Source organism: Gossypium hirsutum, chromosome A04, assembly GCF_007990345.1.
Source record: "Gossypium hirsutum isolate 1008001.06 chromosome A04, Gossypium_hirsutum_v2.1, whole genome shotgun sequence".
Classification (NCBI taxonomy): domain Eukaryota; kingdom Viridiplantae; phylum Streptophyta; class Magnoliopsida; order Malvales; family Malvaceae; genus Gossypium; species Gossypium hirsutum.
Window position 1 is genome coordinate 69,717,697 of NC_053427.1, and position 18,317 is coordinate 69,736,013.

The 18,317-nt window shown below is 35.0% G+C and overlaps 4 protein-coding genes across 5 annotated transcripts; all 4 read right to left on the reverse strand.

The window, feature by feature from the left end:
* Window positions 1-310: 310 nt before the first annotated feature.
* LOC107948345 (uncharacterized) lies at window positions 311-7,695 on the reverse strand. 2 transcript variants are annotated; one of them, XM_016882853.2, is made up of 5 exons: window positions 7,305-7,695; window positions 7,100-7,220; window positions 6,829-6,990; window positions 800-972; window positions 311-711 (listed from the first exon to the last, which is right to left on the reverse strand). In XM_016882853.2, exons 1-5 carry the CDS (start codon window positions 7,343-7,345, stop codon window positions 441-443), a joined length of 768 nt encoding a protein of 255 aa, XP_016738342.1. In that variant the 5' UTR covers window positions 7,346-7,695; the 3' UTR covers window positions 311-440. The 2 variants fall into 2 exon arrangements, with proteins under 2 accessions (XP_016738342.1, XP_016738343.1); XM_016882854.2 differs by lacking the exon at window positions 7,305-7,695 and having other exon boundaries at window positions 7,105-7,210.
* LOC107948344 (uncharacterized) lies at window positions 915-6,791 on the reverse strand. Its single transcript, XM_041111098.1, has 8 exons — window positions 6,371-6,791; window positions 4,949-5,157; window positions 3,677-4,839; window positions 3,266-3,560; window positions 3,027-3,163; window positions 2,860-2,935; window positions 1,666-2,765; window positions 915-1,425 (listed from the first exon to the last, which is right to left on the reverse strand). The coding sequence occupies exons 2-7, from the start codon at window positions 5,154-5,156 to the stop codon at window positions 1,699-1,701; spliced, it is 2,946 nt and encodes a 981-aa protein (XP_040967032.1). The 5' UTR covers window position 5,157; window positions 6,371-6,791; the 3' UTR covers window positions 915-1,425; window positions 1,666-1,698.
* Window positions 7,696-8,124: 429 nt separating the features above from the next.
* On the reverse strand, window positions 8,125-9,069 carry LOC107947803 (uncharacterized mitochondrial protein AtMg00810). Its single transcript, XM_016882323.1, has 3 exons — window positions 8,572-9,069; window positions 8,321-8,470; window positions 8,125-8,214 (listed from the first exon to the last, which is right to left on the reverse strand). The coding sequence occupies exons 1-3, from the start codon at window positions 9,067-9,069 to the stop codon at window positions 8,125-8,127; spliced, it is 738 nt and encodes a 245-aa protein (XP_016737812.1).
* Window positions 9,070-14,402: 5,333 nt separating this feature from the next.
* Window positions 14,403-15,871, reverse strand: LOC107948346 (E3 ubiquitin-protein ligase SGR9, amyloplastic). Its single transcript, XM_016882855.2, has one exon. The coding sequence runs from the start codon at window positions 15,598-15,600 to the stop codon at window positions 14,764-14,766; it is 837 nt and encodes a 278-aa protein (XP_016738344.1). The 5' UTR covers window positions 15,601-15,871; the 3' UTR covers window positions 14,403-14,763.
* Between the last annotated feature and the right edge of the window lie 2,446 nt (window positions 15,872-18,317).

An 18,317-nucleotide genomic window follows, 5' to 3' on the forward strand; every position in this document is an offset into this window, starting at 1 on the left:
GCAAGGCAATGGAGGGAAACCATAAGAGGCAAATTCTCTCAACCCTGTTTTCTTTTTGTTTTGTAAAGAAAAAGTAGTCTAGTGATGAAATCATTACAAAGTTATTTAAAATAAGAGTGAATCAAATGCGAACCTGAAATCTGATCCAAGCATTTTCACCTCACTTGTGAGCTAAAGTGGAGGAGGATATGAAAAAGTGGATGTGGCCAAACTTTGGGGGCCAACTCAATGTACTCACATCCCCTACATCACATGCTATGAAAGGGAACCTCTTACCACCAACAAACTAATCTTATCAAGGCAATATAAATATACAAACTACAAGCTTATATATTATGCACTTTTACATTATATATCTCATGCCATTTTGCTCCAATGCAAGCAAACAAAACATCTGTCACTTGCTGTTTTATTATCTAAAATGGGACAATAATTGGTGTTTACATGTATGAATTCAAGATGGCCCCAACCCTAATCATTTGTCTTCTTTCCATTGTGCTCTGAATTCTTTCCCTGGCATGCCTTAGATTATCAAGAACTTCACCTATACTTTTGCTCACTTCTATGTTTATCTCAGGTGCTACCTTGGTTTCTGGGAGATTCAAAGGAACTAATGCCAATGAATTATCAACATACTCATCATCCTCACTAGTCTCATTTCTTCCATTCATCATGTTAATCTCCATTGTTGAAGCTTTCAAGCTTGAACAACTGATCAAATGATTGGTATTAAATGATCTTGATTATAGTGTATTACACTTTGGGATAGGAGTAGAAATGTCGGAATCAAAGTGAGTACCTTGTATCAGGTTTAGTACTAGTCCCTGGAGGAGTTGAATTTTCTTCATTGGAACAAATTTCAACGCTTTTTATGGATGGATTGGTGTCTGATGCATTTTCCTCCACATTTTTTGAGATTTCTGGAACTATAACTTGAGGGTGTTGAGTACCTGAACTGCTTGCAGATGAAACCAGGGATTTAAATTGCGGTCGCGGTCGCGTTTTCGGTCGCGTCGCGTTTGTCGCGGTCGCGGACATAACGGACGCTATTGCGGTCACTGCGGGTATCGCGGTCGTGAATTTTTTTCAAATTCGCACAACTTACTGTAAAACATAGTAATTATAATTATAATTATAAAAAGTCACTTTTAATGATTTTTAGAGTGTTTTCTAACACTTATGAACCTTTATTAATATGACATGAGAACACAACTTTTATAATCATTAATTATTCTTATATTTATTTACGAATTTTCTAAGAATGTTATATTAACTAATAACAAAGTAAAAAAAAAAGAAATATTAAACATTTATCATATTTAATAAGTTTGAAAGTTTTTATAAATAAAAGAATTGAGAATTCATACATGAGAGATGTCTTCAATATTTCTTGACAGCTTTGAAGATAGTGAAGATATAAATACGCTGCAAAAGGAAAAAAGGAATAGATAAATTAATGAATAGATTCTCATTAATTATTCCTATTTCCTACCACTTATTCTCATCTCATTCTACTTTCATATATAATTTAACATGCTTCGATTCTTCATTATCTTTTCATAAAATATACTTCATTCATTTATCTAAAGATATATATTATTTTAAATGTTTTAATATCATCAAAATTAAGAACAATAACAAAGGATTTCTTTAAAAAAAACATACCTTACAAATAATGATAGTGGCACGATTTAGTTTTCACCAATTAGTGGAATGACGAGGAAGATCAAATCCTTCACCTTCACTTTGGGAGCGTTCTTGACTTGATTCTCTTGGCCTTTGTCCAAAAATATATCCAAAAAAAGCAACATTTTCACCTTGGTTTTCATTCAATTGATATGGAGGATATATTTGAGGAGGAGGATACATGAAAGGTGGAGGTGGGTGATACATTGGTGGAGGAGGATACATTTGAGGCTGGTATGGCACACCATAATTAGGAAATGGTGGATAATAACCATATGGTTGTGGATAACCATGTGAAGGTTGTTCTGGTGGATAAAAACCTTGAGTGCTAGTAGATGAATCACTATACCCAAGGTTACTAGAACTCGATCTCCTACCACTACCAGATGAAGAGCCTATAGAAGTATGCTTCTTGCCTTTTCCCTTTGATGGAGCTCTAGGTTCACTTCTATCTCTCCTAGGTTCAGGAAACATATTTCCATCAAACTCTGATCTGTCACGAAAATGTCCACCAGTGGTGCCACCCCCATATTCTCCTCCATACTGACTAGAAGACCTAATTTCACCTCTATCACCACTATATCCGTCATCCTCATCAATTGGACTTAAACCACCACCATCGGGTCCATCGCCACTCTGACTTGGAGTTGAACTAGAACTTGAATGAGACAAAATTTGTTGTTGCGATTGATCAACATCCATTTCATCATCAGAGGTATCCACAGGCAACACACCGGCATTTTCACCATCTAACAATGGATTCTCTTTCTCATGAAGCCATTCTGATAGTGGATCAACATCTTCAAAGATATAATCAAGGCTGATAGGATTAAAACTAGCATTTATATCATCAGTGCTCATTCTTTGTTGATGCCTCATCTTAAGCCTCATATTATAATAGGTAAACACTAGTTTTTCAAGTTTTTTATACTTTAACCTATTTCTTGCCTTGGTGTGAATATAACTAAATGTGCTCCAATTTCGTTCGCAATTTGATGCTGAAGTTGTTTGACTAAGCACTTTAATTGCTAATTTTTGTAATTCGGGAACACATGTGCCATATATCATCCACCACTCAGCTGCATAATATTATTTAAATTTCAAAATAACTTTAAAATGTACAATATAATTAAATAATATAAATTAAATTAAATAATTCAATTAACTGTTTACCCGGATTCATTTGCTTCCAAGCTCTTTGTGCTTGTGGAGTACCGAATGTCTCATGTTTATCTCTAAATAATAACAACTGCATAAATAAAAGATAGAGTAAAAATAAAAATAAAAATTCTATTTCAAATTATTTAACTAAGTTACAAATAATAGTAGTTGAATCTAACCTGATTAACCATTCTGACTTGAGTATCCATAGAAGGTTCTAATCTTTCAATTACTGATCGTGTACCTTCTAATGTTTCTATTAATACATTCTCAGAATGCTCCACCCCAAATTGAAATTGAGGGTTGAGAAAATAACCTAAGTATAATTTATAAGAATATCATCAAATAATAATAATCTAAAGCTTAAAATAATAAAATATAAAAATAGTTCTTAATTATATGAAATATTTTATCTTACCAGCTGAATGCAAGTCGGAATGCATAAAATTCCATCTATTGTCAATAATCTTTTCATACTCTGTGAAATATCGACAATTTTGTTGAATTGCTCGTTTAGCCCTATCAACAGCCTCATAAATAAAGCCCATCGTTGGTTTTTCATCGCTATCCACAAGTCTCAATACTCTTACTAAGGGCTCATAAACTTTTATGAGGTCATTGGCTTTTTTCCAAAAATCTTTTCCCAAAACAATTTTTTTGGCTTCATAAGCAGGCCCTGACTTTTGCTTTCCCCATTTTGATTCTTTAAATTCCTATATATTCATAAGAAAAATTTTAAAATAATATAATTTAAATTATTTGGAACTAATAAAATCACTAAAGGTTACTATATTTAAGTAATTATATTAACTAATTATAAAATACTGACCTTTGAATTAAACATTTCTCTCAAACCTTGCTTTTGTCTTGTTATCTCTTCAAGTTGAATGAAATGAGTTGCAAATCGAGTAAGAGCGGGTCGAAGTATTTGTTTCCCTTGTGTATACTTCTTCATCAAATCAACAGTCCAAATGTGATTGTATATAAAGCAAGTCACTTTCTTTGCCTCATCTAACACTTTTGCTACACTGGGCTTTTTCCCAATATCTTCAAGGCATAAATCTAAACAGTGAGCTGCACATGAGGTCCAATATAGATGTTGTCTTTTCAACATTAACTTTTTTCCAGCAGCTTTCATTGCTGCCTCATTATCAGTCACTATTTGGACAATGTAATTTTCTCCAATTTCTTCTACAACTGAATCTAACAAACGGTAGTAGAATTCAGCATCTCTACTACGGACACTTGAGACATCTACCGATTTCCAAAAAATGGTTCCTTTACTGCAATAAACAAGGAAATTAATGATGTGCATTTGATTCAAACTGTTGGTCCAACCATCACACATTAGAGTTGCACCCAATTCTTTCCAATGAGTCTTTAGTACATTTACCCAATCATGAACTCGTTGATACTCTGACTCCAAATACACATCTGAAACCTCATAAGGTGTTGGGAGCTTTACACCTTGTCCAACTTCTGTTGCCACTTGAATTAAGTTATACAACCATGGAGAGCTTGCTAATTGAAAAGGAAGTCTTTCATATATTATAAATTTAGATACCGCTTCACCTATCTTCCTTCGAAAACTCTTTAAAAAAGAGTCATTGACCTTTGGTTGCTTTGAACTTTTGCTTCTAACCAATTCAGGTATAGCTCCCCTTAAGGTAAACTCAGACTCACCTAGAATAGATTTACTTGTTCTTTCTCTATTATGTTCTCTAGCTGATCCATGAGAAGATCGCCCTTCTTCATAAATGTTATCCCAACCACCAGTACTTCGTCTGAATTCTTCCCTTCTATGCCACTCGTGTTGTGATTGGATACTTTCTCGAGTTGCTTGCCTTATAGCAGAAACCTCATCAATGAATCCCTCATGCTCATCCTCCTCTTCTATTAATTGAGATAAGAATTCATCTTTTCTCCTCTTTTTGTCTATTTTCTTTGTGTTGCTTTCTTTTAGTACATTCATCATACTTTCTCTAATGACACCTGTTAATAAAATAAAAATAATTCACACTTTATATTATTATCAATTATATATAATCTTTATTGATAAATTTACAATAACATTTAATAATAATAATAAAGTATCACATACCAGTAACATTAGGGCATGGTGCAACATTGCCGGTTTTATGAGCAATGTGCTCTTTCAGTCGTGTTATTCCTCCTTTCACAACTTTACCACAAAGTTTACATACGATACTTCCTCTCGCATTTGGCACTAGAGTTCCAAAGTGCCAACCTATATCATTACTTGGTGCACCCTCCAATCCTTTAGTCGGGAACTCTTCACGTGGTGGCATGCTTTATTTTTATTTATATAAGAAACATAAAATTATATTTAGAAATATAAGCAACTCATTACTTATATAGTTATATTATCAACAATATAATACCAAAAAAAGTAAACAAAATTTAAAGCTAAAGTAAAGACCTAATATTATAGAAATAAATAAATATTGTGTAAAAAAATTTAATAATAATAATACTGGTAATAAATAATAATAATAATAATAATAATAATAATCATGATGATGATGATGATGGTATTAATAATAATAATAACAATAATAAAAATCTTAAAATTAAAAATTATATGAAAGGATATACTATATAGATAAATAAAATGATATAATAAAATAAATGTATTTAAAATATTTAGGTAAATAAATATGAAAAGAAATATAATTGAAATAATAATGCAAAACTAATTAAATTTTAATAATATGGTAATAATAACAAGTAAATAAATAATAAAATAAAAAAGGAAAAATAATAATAGTAATAGTAATATTAAATTAATTAATTTAATAATAAAATAGCAAAAATAACAAAAAGGGACTAAATCGAACTTAAAACATAAATTTGCGGCAAATCCGAAATAAATAAAAAGAAAAAGGACCAAATTGAATGCACAAATAACAAAAATGGATCAAATGGGAAATAATCCCCATCCTTCAAAACGCACAGCTTCAAGGTGGACCAAATTGAAATACGAAATAAATTATAGGACAAAATTAAAAAAGAAATAAGCTTGATTGTAAATAATAAAAAATAGGAAGGGCTAAAAGCGCAATTAACCCTTCTGTTAAAAACACGCGGATCCTAGGAAACGGGTCGGGTAAGTGCGCGGGTTAGGCCGAAACGGCGTCGTTTTGGTGCCAGAGTGGCCTGCCCAAAACGGCGTCGTTTTGAAGGCCTATTTAAATGAAAAAATTTTCAGAATATTCATTTCTGCCATTCTTCAAAAACTTGCTTTTGCCTTTTTCTCTCAATTATTTTCTTCTCTGCCGTTGCCCAGAATCCGGCCATCGGCCACCGTGGCAGCCGCCGATCACCGGCGACGGCGCCGCCGTGCACGGTGGTCGGAAATCGCCGAAAACATTTTAACCCCCCCTTTTTTTGTGTAGAATATAGATCTAGGGATAAAAATATCAAAAAATCACTCTATGTTGCAGATTCAAGACATGCAAGTACTTTACTGGTTAGACGGTTAGTTTTCTGATTCTCTACTTACTTGATCTATTGCTTTGCTTGCTGCCTGTGCCCTGTGACTGTGTTTTTTGCCTTGCCGAAATATGGAGAATGACGAAATATATTTTGCCTTTGCTTGTGTGAATCTGTGAAATGTGAGTTTGTGAGTGAGTTTTGATTTTGCTTTGTTTTGATTGCAGGTTGGGAGGGAATATATTCCCTTGTCTTTTGTTTTATTATGAAGTACAATTATTCATTTCAGTCTTTCTTCTCAACTTGATTTTTTTTTTAATTTACGGAAACGGAAAATAACGGGAATAGCGGCCCGTTATTGCCGCAATTGTCCGTTATCCGTTAAATTGCGGCCGCTATCCACCGTTATCGGTGTGAATCCGCTTCCCTCCGTTATTTTCAGCAATAGCGGTTTCGGTCGGCGGCGCTACCGCTATATAACGGCCGTTATTCTAAAAACGTTCCGTTATTTGAATCCCTGGATGAAACACTAGAGACTGTAGAGCTCTCAGATGAACTTGACTTGTCTGATTCATCTAAATTGGGCAATATTTTTAGGGATTCAAGCTTCTTCTTCAACAACTTGAACCTCTTCTCTGCTTTGTTCCTTAACTTGGTCTCTTCTTTCAGCTTGTTCTCAAGTTCTAGCAGCTGCGGATTCAACAACAACAAAATAAACATCATACAGAATTTTCAGATCTTTGCTTTTCAAAACATAATCAAAATGTTCAAAACCCAAATTGAAAGATCAAAAACTGACCTTACTTTCCATAAGTTGAGCATCTTGTTTTGCAATCCTTGATGCTTGTCTCTCAGCAAGGAGCCTCCCTCTCAAGCATTCCACAGTTCTCATCCCATCATCTCCTCCCACTCTCTTTTCACTAAAACACAAGGAAACCCACCTTAGATTCTGAAGCAGGTGACAATCACAACTTGAAAAAGAAAAAGAAAAAAGAAGAACCCACCTGCATTTGATGTCTTCTTTGTTGCAAGCAACCATTTGCATTGTACACTGATCTTAACTTGCAATGACTTCGATTGTTGAATGTCACCAACAACAGATCAGAGTTGACTAAGAAAAGTGTACAAAAAAATGGCAACAGAAGTAAGATTTAGCCTGCAGTAAGCAATGGTCTTCTTCTTCTTGTTTTTCACCTCTTTTTTGTTTCGAAATTTGAAAATTTTCTATGTTTCCCACTTGGAAAGAAGAATCTTTACCGATGGCTCCATCCGAAAAAAAAAAAGAAAAAAACTCACTCAGCTAGCAGTGTTGGAAATCCAAGGTCAAGGCTTGCTTGGACTCTTTCCCGTCATCCCCTCAATTGGCTTTATATATTTCATCCACTGAACTATAGAATGTGTCCATTTAACGTAAAAATATCAGATACTTGAAAAACATATATATAAGTAATTTAATCTTTGTAAAATTTTGACAGAAATTTTCATTTCACTATCTATGGAATTCCAACCCCAACTTTATTTATATTTCTTTATTTTTTATCTCATTATTCTTGTTTTAATTTCATTTTGTATTTTATGTTAGCATATGGAGTTTTTTTTACCTCTAACTAATGAAATAGAAGAAGTTGAAGAACAACTGTATATATTCGATGATCAAAGAATACATAGCACACTGTATTTATAATACTCAACGTTAACTGACACTAACTAACAGCTAACTGAATGACTGTTTACAATAACTAATGTTAACTGACACTAACTACTAACTTCAATAACTGTTTTCATTCCTAATATGCCCCCATCATCTTGACTCCTGCTGAACGGTCAACCTTTTGGAACCACCTTAAGACAAGTCCTGAATTTTGTAAACAATGGTGCTGATAAAGGCTTTGTAAACATGTCAGCTACTTGCTCCTGTGCAAGCACATATCCCACACTAAGTTTCCCAGCAATAACCTTTTCTCTAACAAAATATAAGTCCAATTCAACATGCTTAAACTTCGAGTGCATCACACCACACAGAATTATCACACCACAAAGAGGTCTTCCGAGAAGGTGAAACATGAAGCTCAGACAATAAAGACTCAAGCCATACTACCTCAGTAACCACATAGGCTAAGGCTCGATATTCAACCTCAGCAGTTGAACGAGAGACTACCGGCTGTTTCTTCTAACCCCAAGCAACAGGTTTCCTCTAAGAAAAACACAGAACCCCGATGTTGAGCGTCGATCATCAATATCAACACCTCAATTGGTATCAGAATAACCAACCATATCTAAAAAAGAAGCAGCAGAAAACCGAATACCATAATCCAAAGTGCCCTGTAGGTAACGAAGAATGCGTTTAACTGCTTTAAAATGCTGATCAAGCTGTCGATGAATGAATTGACAGACTTTATTAACAGCAAAGGTGATGTCTGGTCTGATGATGACCACATACTGCAGGGCGCCGACAATGCTGCGATACTCAGATGCATTGTCAATTGCACAGCCAGTGTGCTGAGATAAGATGGAGGGTATGATCATGAGAGTAGGAGAACCATTTGCCTGGTCCATTTTAACTCGTCGAAGAAGGTCGAGTACATACTTACGCTGACTTAGAATTAAACCATTTGAAGTAGGAGACACCTCAATTCCAAGAAAGTAACTTAGAGGCCCTAAATCCTTTAGAGAAAACTGAGAGTTCAAGGCAGTAACAAACTGATCAATATTCGCCTGATGAGTTCCAGTGATAATAATGTCGTCGACATACACCAAGACATACAACATCACACCTTCAGTTTTCTTAATAAACAGTGAACCATCAGATTTGGCCAAAGAAAATTGTGAAGACAACAGAAAATCTCGAAGTTTAGAAAACTAGGCCCTGGGAGCCTGCTTAAGGCCATACAAAGCCTTCTTTAACTTGCATACTAACGGTTTGTCACCATGACCTTACTGCTCCAAACCAGGTGGTTGCAGCATATAGATGTCTTCAGATAGATCTCCATTAAGAAATGCATTATTGATGTCTACTTGGCGAAGTGGCCAACCAAATTGGATAGCCAAAGCCAAGAAAACTCTAATGGTTGTTGGCTTCACTACAGGACTGAAAGTGTCTTGGAAATCAATCCCAGCATCTTGCAAGTAACCTTTAACCACCAGGCGTCCTTTATAGCGTGTAATAGTGCCATCAGCATGCCTTTTGAGCTTAAAAACCCATTTACACCCCACAGCTCTTCTGTTAGAAGGTAGAGGAACCAAATCCTAGGTTTCATTATTCAAAAGAGCCTCATACTCTTGTTGAGTTGCTAGAGCCCATTCTGTGCTGGCCAAAGCTTCCTCAATTGTAGTTGGTTCTACCTTACCAAGTTCAGCAGAGAAAATTTTAGGCTTAAAAATCCCAGTCTTGGACCTTGTCTGCATAAGGTGTATATTCACAGGCAGGCTGACAGAAGAATTATGAGCTAAGGAGACTGGAGGAACAACAGACGAATGTAAGGTAGAAGTAGACATACTACCAAAAGAAGCAGCTCCTGGTGAAATATCATCAGCAGACCGTTCTTGGAGACTAGGAGAGTCCACAAAAGGTTGAGGTGAAGAAAACTCCACCGAAGGTTGAGTAGGAGAGGAAATAGCCACTTGTGAAACAGCACTTGGGACCTGCGGAGGGTTTGAAGACGCAGCTGGAGAGGAACTCATGGAAGTCACCACAACAGGAACTGATGACTGTTGATGTTTGAAAGAAGGCTGAGGACTAGGCAAACCACCAACAGCTGTAAAAGGAAAACATGCCTCATCGAATATCACATGTCTGGAAATGAACACCCTCATATTGTCATCAAGACACTTATACCCATTGTGAACAGGACTATACCCAAGAAAAACACACGGTCTAGACCGAAATTGGAGCTTATGAGTGTTAAAGGGCCGTAGATAGGGATAACACCGATAATCAAAAACTTTCAAATTCTCATAACCTGGCTCAGACTTGTGTAACATCTCATAAGGTGATTTACCACCTAGAACTGGCGTTGGAAGTCTATTGACTAGATATGTTGCACTGATGAAAGCATGAGCCCAAAAACTCATAGGTATATGAGCCTGAAAACTCATAGGTATATGAACCTGTGCCAGCAAAGTCAAAGCAGTGTCAACTAAATGCCTGTGCTTCCTCTCCACCAGACCATTTTGCTCAGATGTGTGGGGACAAGACAAGCGATGATGAACACCAAGCTGAGAGAGAACCTTTGGAAAAGATCTAAACCACCCCAGTCTGTTTGGAGAGCTTTAATTTTAGAGCCAAACTGAACTTCCACCAGTTTCTGTAGATGGAGAAATTTATCCAAAGCTTCAGACTTTCGTTGGATAAGATAAAGCCAGGTGTATCTTGTGTAAGCATCAACAAAAGAAATATAGTAAAAGTATCCTTCAGACGCCAAGGGAGCAGGACCCCATAAGTCAGCTACAATAAGTTCAAACGGAGCAGTGTACACAGTTGAGGAGGGAGAAAATGGAAGCTTATGAGACTTGCCAAGTTGACATGCAGAGCAAACCAAATTTCCTTTATAAGATTTGGAAACAATATTACACTGTTTGAGAACTGTCATAACAGTTTTAGTACAAGAGTGACCTAGGCGTCTATGCCAAAGGTCAAAAATTGAACTAGAAGAGGTAGGTAATGCCAGGGAAGTGACATGAGCAGTAGCAGTAATAGCAGAATATGCTGATTCAGGATGAGTGTCTGACAAATCAAACTGATACAAACCATTATGTATGCGGCCCACCAGCAAGATGGTCCCCGTCTGAATGTCCTTTACAAAATAATGAAAAGGATGAAACTCAAAAAACACTTGTTATCACTAGCAAACTGAGCAACAGACAACAAATTCTTGCAGATTTGTGGAACATGTAATACACGTTTCAGATGAAAAACTTTGTTAGAACTTGTAAAGGAAGAGGAAACAATATGGGCTTTGGGCACAGACACACCATTGCCCATGAAAAGCCTGTTGTTACCTGTGTACTGTGTCGAATCATGGAGATTACCCAAATCGCTAGTAACATGATTGGAAGCCCCAGAATCAGGATACTAGATTTTTGTATTCAAGTGTTGGTCTTTTGTAGAAGCAATATTAGCCTACAAACCAGAAGTCTGATGAGAGCAACAGTGAGAACCTCCACATGAAGAGTTGGATACATCACTAAAATGATGACAATGAACTTACATGGGCTGATCAGATACTCCCTCAAACGACTCATCAAACCGGTAGTAACATTTCTGAACAGTGTGACCAACTCGTCCACATAGCTGACACTGTGGCTTATTATGAGCAAATCTTCTTCCTCGACCTCTGCCTCGAAACGACCGAGAACTATTACCTCGAAACGGTGGTCGAGAGCCACGTTCTGGTTGCTCAGTATTCTTGATAGGACCAATATTCCTATCATCGGAGTTACTTTGATGAGCCATATTAACTTGCAAAGGCATGCTTGAAACTGAGTCTTGTTGTCGAGCTTCACAACCAGCAAGTAGATCAGCAAGAAGATCAAGGGAGACAGACATCGCCGAAGCCACTACACGAATTGATTTATACTCTATAGACAATCTAGCAAGAATAATACTGGTTTGTTCTTGTTCAGAAATGGGATTACCAGCAACCACCAAAGTGTCACATAAGCCTTTTATTTTGGCCAAATATTATTTAATGGTAAGGTGCCCTTTCTTTTGAGAATACAAAGAATGCCTTAACATAGAAACAGTCATAGTGGATTTAGCAGCAAACCTTCGTGTAACCATGCTCCAGACATCAAAGCTTGAATGAGCAGTAGTAAGATGCACTAAAATATCGTCACAGATCGGGGATAACAACCAAGAAGCCAGCAGCTTATCTTGCTGCTTGTGAACCAAGAAGGCAGGATTAGGCACAATATCGCCATGACTATCAACAAGGGATTGCGGAGGGACAGAGACAGTTCCAAGAACAAAATCATGTAGTCCATACCCCTTAAGAATCAACAAGATATGCTGCTTCCATAAAAGAAAATTGTGCTGCCCTAGCTTCACAGTATCATGCTTAGGAAATGGTTGAACTTTGCTCAATAAGCCACACCCAAGATCAGGAGAGGAACCAGTAATAGGTGTAATAGTATAGACCGAGTGATGAGAATCACCGTCATTACCCGAAACGGTATCTGCGGCCATTAGAAAAAAAAAGAAAGAAAGAAGAAGAAAGAAACGAGAAGAAAAAATCAAGGCTCTGTTACCATAATGAAATAGAAGAAGTTGAAGAACAACTGTATATATTCGATGATCAAAGAATACATAGCACACTGTATTTATAATACTCAACGTTAACTGACACTAACTAACAGCTAACTGAATGACTGTTTACAATAACTAACGTTAACTGACACTAACTACTAACTTCAATAACTGTTTTCATTCCTAATACTAACCTTTCTCTCTTTTTCCATTTTTATTTAAGGGTTGAACTACACTTCATCAATTAAATTAATTTTTTTTTTTAAATTTCATTTATTTTTATGGTTAAAAATGACTTCTTATATATTAGTATGAAATACACGAGACATGCAACATATCAAATTTAAATAGTAAAAATAGATAGAATTTTTAACAGGAAAAATTCATTTGCTCGTTGATCCAATGAATAAAAATTAATTTATTATTTTTCTTTATTAGAGGGACAAAATATAATACACAACCTTTTGTAGTATTTTTTTGGGCACATTTAGTACTCATTACACTAGTTTTTCACTGGGACATGCTGTTCTTGGATTCATTATTCCGATTTTGGTTTAAATTTAGATATGATTGGATTGAGGCGTAAAACAAAACAGAAATCAAAGTTGTCTCAAAGATTTATATTCAAACATAGAAATTAGATGTTATAAAATAAATAATATAAAAAAAAATAGAGCGATTTTGAAAGAAATGAGGGGATTAAACCCTAGGAAAGAACAGATAATCTGACATGGGCAGCATTTATTATTACAAGCAAGCCCCGGGGGAATTTAATTTTGAATGCTTTCAAATTTTGAAATAACATCACGGGCTTTCTACCTGCTTCTGTCACGTGATCCCCCTCATTTATCTTTTTCTTTCCTTCTTACCTCCCCTCTCTCTCTTTCTCTCTCTCTCTTAATATCCCAATTCTTATAGGCAATAAAGTGAAAATGGAGTATAATCATATGGCATAATTATAATTACATGATTCCAGAGAATGGGAAATTGGCTTTCACTTCACTCAAACAAACTCAGTTTTACTTATTTTACACTGTTTCTTTCTTTATATATATATATATATTATCTGTACCAACATATTTTTCCCTGTGATGGATATAAATACCCAAATCCTACAGCTTTAAGTATCTCCTGGACATCTCTTTCTTTTATTTTATGTTAGCATATCATTAAAAAATGTGGCTAAATGAAATCAGTGATGGACATTGAAGGAAAGGAGGCCCAACTGAAGCAGGGTTAGTAAACCCTCATATTCTTACCCAATGAGCCCAGCAATTAATGCCTGAGTGGACTAGTTTTTTTTTTTTTATATCTTCAAGCTATCTTAGCCCAAGATGAGATTCAAAATAAGGTCAAAGTACAAGGATTCAAATTGCATTTTGACGTTTCATTCTACATTAGATTAAAGAGTAAATTGATCTTTTTATTAAAAAATTTATCCATTTGTACCATTAAAAGTTAGCGTAGTTGAGAGAATAATTAGATACTGACACGTGGCATGTCACAAGTACCTCATATTGACGTATAATAACTTATTTTTAAAAGTAAAAAATGATGAAACTTTTAACAAAATGATAAGTTTGCTCTTTTATCTAGCAGACAATGATTAATTTCCTATTTCTTGAGTTAATGAATAAAATATAATCTGACTTTTAATACAATGGCCTTTATAATATTTTTAGAACGATGAAATATTAAAATGAGTATGTAAATTAATAAGTTGAGAATAATTGGAAAGAGTATAAAATCCATTGTATATTTGCAATGTTAAAATAGAAAATTTTTTATTGAAGCTTTTTATAATTTATAAAATTTTAAATTAATAATAATAAAATTATATTTTTTTTATCTTTAAAAATAATAAAAATAAAATCTATTAAAATAATAAAATTATATTTTTTATATGATAACAATATATAATTTAATTCCGACAAAAATAAAATAAAATTCTAAGTTGGCGACCTGATATTCGGAGGTTAAAGCAAGGTTCAGAATGCTTTCTAACCGTACAATCAATGAACAACAAAAGTTGTTAATTGATAGATACAGAATTAAATCAGTAAGAGGGTATGATAGTATAAACCCAACCACATGCGTCCTTGTCATTAAAACAAGTGATCTTCATCACCCAATTCATCTCAGCCTTTCACTATGAAAAACCTCCCCATTCCCCATTACTCCAAAGTCCAAATATCCCCTATGTTACCACTCATATACAATCATGTCCATTCATCATCAACACTTTTGCCACTCGCCTTGACCAGGATTCCCCACAGCCGTTGGATCTCTCCGAATATATCATCACTGGGAAGCTGAAACCTGCAGCACGGGCAAGTGTTCCTCTTCTTCACCCATGGCAATATGCACATCCAATGGAACAAATGCTGGCAGGGGAACTTACACACGTCTCTCCCTTCTCTCATCTCCTCTTTGCATATCACGCACTCAATCCCACCCCCTCTCACCTCCACCGCCGGCAACGCCACCACCGCCGCCGGTGACGCCGCCACCTCCTTCCCTTCCTTCCCATCACAACCCATTATCCCCACAAGCCTTTTGCACCTCGTCACCATTTCGATGTACGGGATCAAAGCAGCACCGTCGAAGATGCCGGTGATGCCGGTGATCTTTAACGTGGTGTTAGAGCATATACTAGTTAACACTAGGCGCCATTCATCGTGAGGTCTCTCGAGCGCTTGGGGGTTATCATGGTATGCTTCACACAGGAACAGTAGGAGGAGCACGGCGTCAAGGTCGCGCTGGTTTATAGCTGTGGAAGGGTTTGGCAGCCGCAGTGGTGGAGGCTGGAAGTGACGCGTGAGGTGGTGGAGGGAAAAGAGGAGGTGGCGGGCAATGAGAAGGGTCTTTTGGGGGAGTGAGAGAGTGTGGAGGCGGTGGAGGGTAAGAAAGAAGAGACAAGGGGAGGAGAGGAGGTGGCAAAGACGGCGGCGGTGGTGGAAAGAGAGGGAGAAGATGGAGTAGCTGAGATCTGAAAGCTGAGAAGGACGGAGGGTGGAGATTGCCGCCATAATTGTCGTCTCTTCTTCCATCATCATATGGGATCGTGTGTTTTGGAAACTTTCTCTTTAGAAATGCGTGGGAGTTTTGATTACTGCGGCTTTTATGTCAAAGTTTTGGCCCATTACTTCCTTTTTTATAGGATAAATAATTTTATATTAAAAGAAGTTTTATTAAATCCAAAAAATTTATAATAATTTATTATTAATTATTATTATTTATATAATTTGTACTTCTAAATTAATCAGTGAATAATACACCCTTAAACGTAGTTACATCTTTTTAATTATTATAATAATGATATTAATTCATCTAAATTTATCACAAATAATTGAATATGTGTTGTCAGTCCATATAGGCATCAGAGTCAATTTCAACTCTATTCTTGCTCTAATTTCTAGATTTTAAGATTTCATATCCTCAAATTCATTTTATTACATTTATGAGAAATTTAATGATAGGAATGTTAAGGAGAAGAAAAAAAATGAAGGAGACTCAATAATTAATATACCAATTACAAAGAAAATTGGACAAAATGGGATCTATAGATGGAGATTTGATTGAACATTAATTGGTTTGGGTAAGCATGTGTGTGTTTGGTACCAAAGGGGATGCTTGAATAGCTAAGAATGTAGGGTTTTTTGTCCTAAAGTTAATGTCTTGTTAAAACATCATCGACATCCCCATTTCTTTTCATTATCTCTTACAACTTTGATGAGAAAAGAAAAAAAAGAAAATCTTGACCCATCCCATATCATTCAACTCCATCCTATTGTCTATTGCAAGCCAACGTCTTTTTTATATGAAAGTGGTCATAATTTTGGAATAAGAGGAAACAAACTGTATACTATATGAATCAACTTTATTAAATGTTGGTTTTTTTCAATTATAATTGAAAAACTCAAATTAATGGTTAAATTGGTTGGATCTTTGATTCTTGGTATTGAATCAATTAATATAATCATCTCAAAAAAAAAACTCATAAAAAGAAATATACTTTTTTAAAAAAATCTAAAATTAGCAAAAAAAAAATGTTTTTATTTTAGTCGGTTCTTATATGATTGAATCGCTAAATCTATTGATTTTCTGTTCAATCGGACTAAATTTTACGACCTTGATCTTAGCTTGCAAACAAAGAAATTAATCCAGTTCTTACGTGGGAAATGACTCCATTTTCTCATTCTTCAATGCCTCGGGGGAAAATGTCATAGAAATTCACTTAGATGAAAATTGGAGCAATGTTACCATTTGCTTACTAAAAACTCTTAAAATAGTCTTGAGATTCCCTGGAGGGACCAAAGGAAAGATGATACAATATAATACTAATTGTCAACAAAATTTTGTATAATATGATAGAATGCTTCAACTGCAAGTTGAGGGTTTTCCTCTAGCAAGATTGTGATAATTAAAGGACTGTGATTGTCTTAAAGTAGCAAAAGTTAAAATTTGCAAGTGTAAAGCAAATTTAAAAGATTTTAATTGGGGAGTGCCTCTTCACTTTAGCCGAGATTTAGTGTACCAAAATTCTGCTGGGAATTAAAAGAGAAATGAGCATAAAATAGGATCCAATGTCCTCAACATACTACTCATTGCCACACATAACCATCATCAAGGGATCATTCAAGCTTTATTAGTGGTTAAGTGATGGCATAAAAAATCACCTAGAGTTGCGTTAACGTAAGCAGGCATGTTTGAAAGTCTTACAGCGGTGGGTCTAAAACCCACACACTTGTATTTCCCATACGGTTTCAAAACCAACATACAGCAATATCCCATTTAGTTTATTACAAACCATGTACCATCTTTCTCCAGCTTTCAACTATGACCTTCCACTCCCAAAGTAACATCACTCGATAGGCTCCTGTGTCCACACTTGAGCGTTTCCAGAAATTATTTCTTGGCCTCTTCTCACCCATAAAGAAGGTGATATGGATGAAAACATTTTTAAGTGGAAGGCTTTAATTGGCGAGAAGTATTTATGATGTGGTGGAAAAGATTTATAAAATAATTTTTTTATTTTTTATACTCAAAGGTTTTTCTTTTCATAATAATGGAATATAAGTTTTTGAAGGAATAATATTTTTATAGATCAATAATTTATGTTATTTAACATTTTTATATGTTTATGTCATTACATATATTTTCAGTCATTTTTTTGGTATATTTATTCATATTTATAATATATTTAATTTTAGTATCACAAGTTAATTATACACTAACTCAATTAAAAATTGGCTAGAAAACTACTATTAAAAAGTAAGTGGTATGAATATCTTATTAAGTAGATGTCCATCAAAACCAAGATAAGTTTTGATATATTTTAAATTCTAATAGTAATTAGAAGTAGATCTCTACTTCATTTATACTTCTTATGCCTATAAATAAAGACTTTGGATAAGCTTTGTAAATATCCCGGTTGATTAATAAAAATACACTCTCTTTCCTCTCCCATTCTCTTTGTTCTTTGTTCTCTATCTTTTATTTTATAACATGTTATCAGCAAGATTCTCTTTTAATTGTTTTTCTCTATAAGTTACAAAAATACCCCAAAATTTGCTATTGTTGATTGGCTCCTAGAGTTGCTGCTATTTCAATTAAGGCTTGCGCACTATGGGTAATCATTAGAGCCTTTAACCACTCAACCAGGGTGATAACGAAGATATTGAAGTATTTCAGGTATATTTAACTATGATTTATTTATTATATCATGTTTATTATAATTGAAGACTAATAATGACAACATGAATAGATAGAT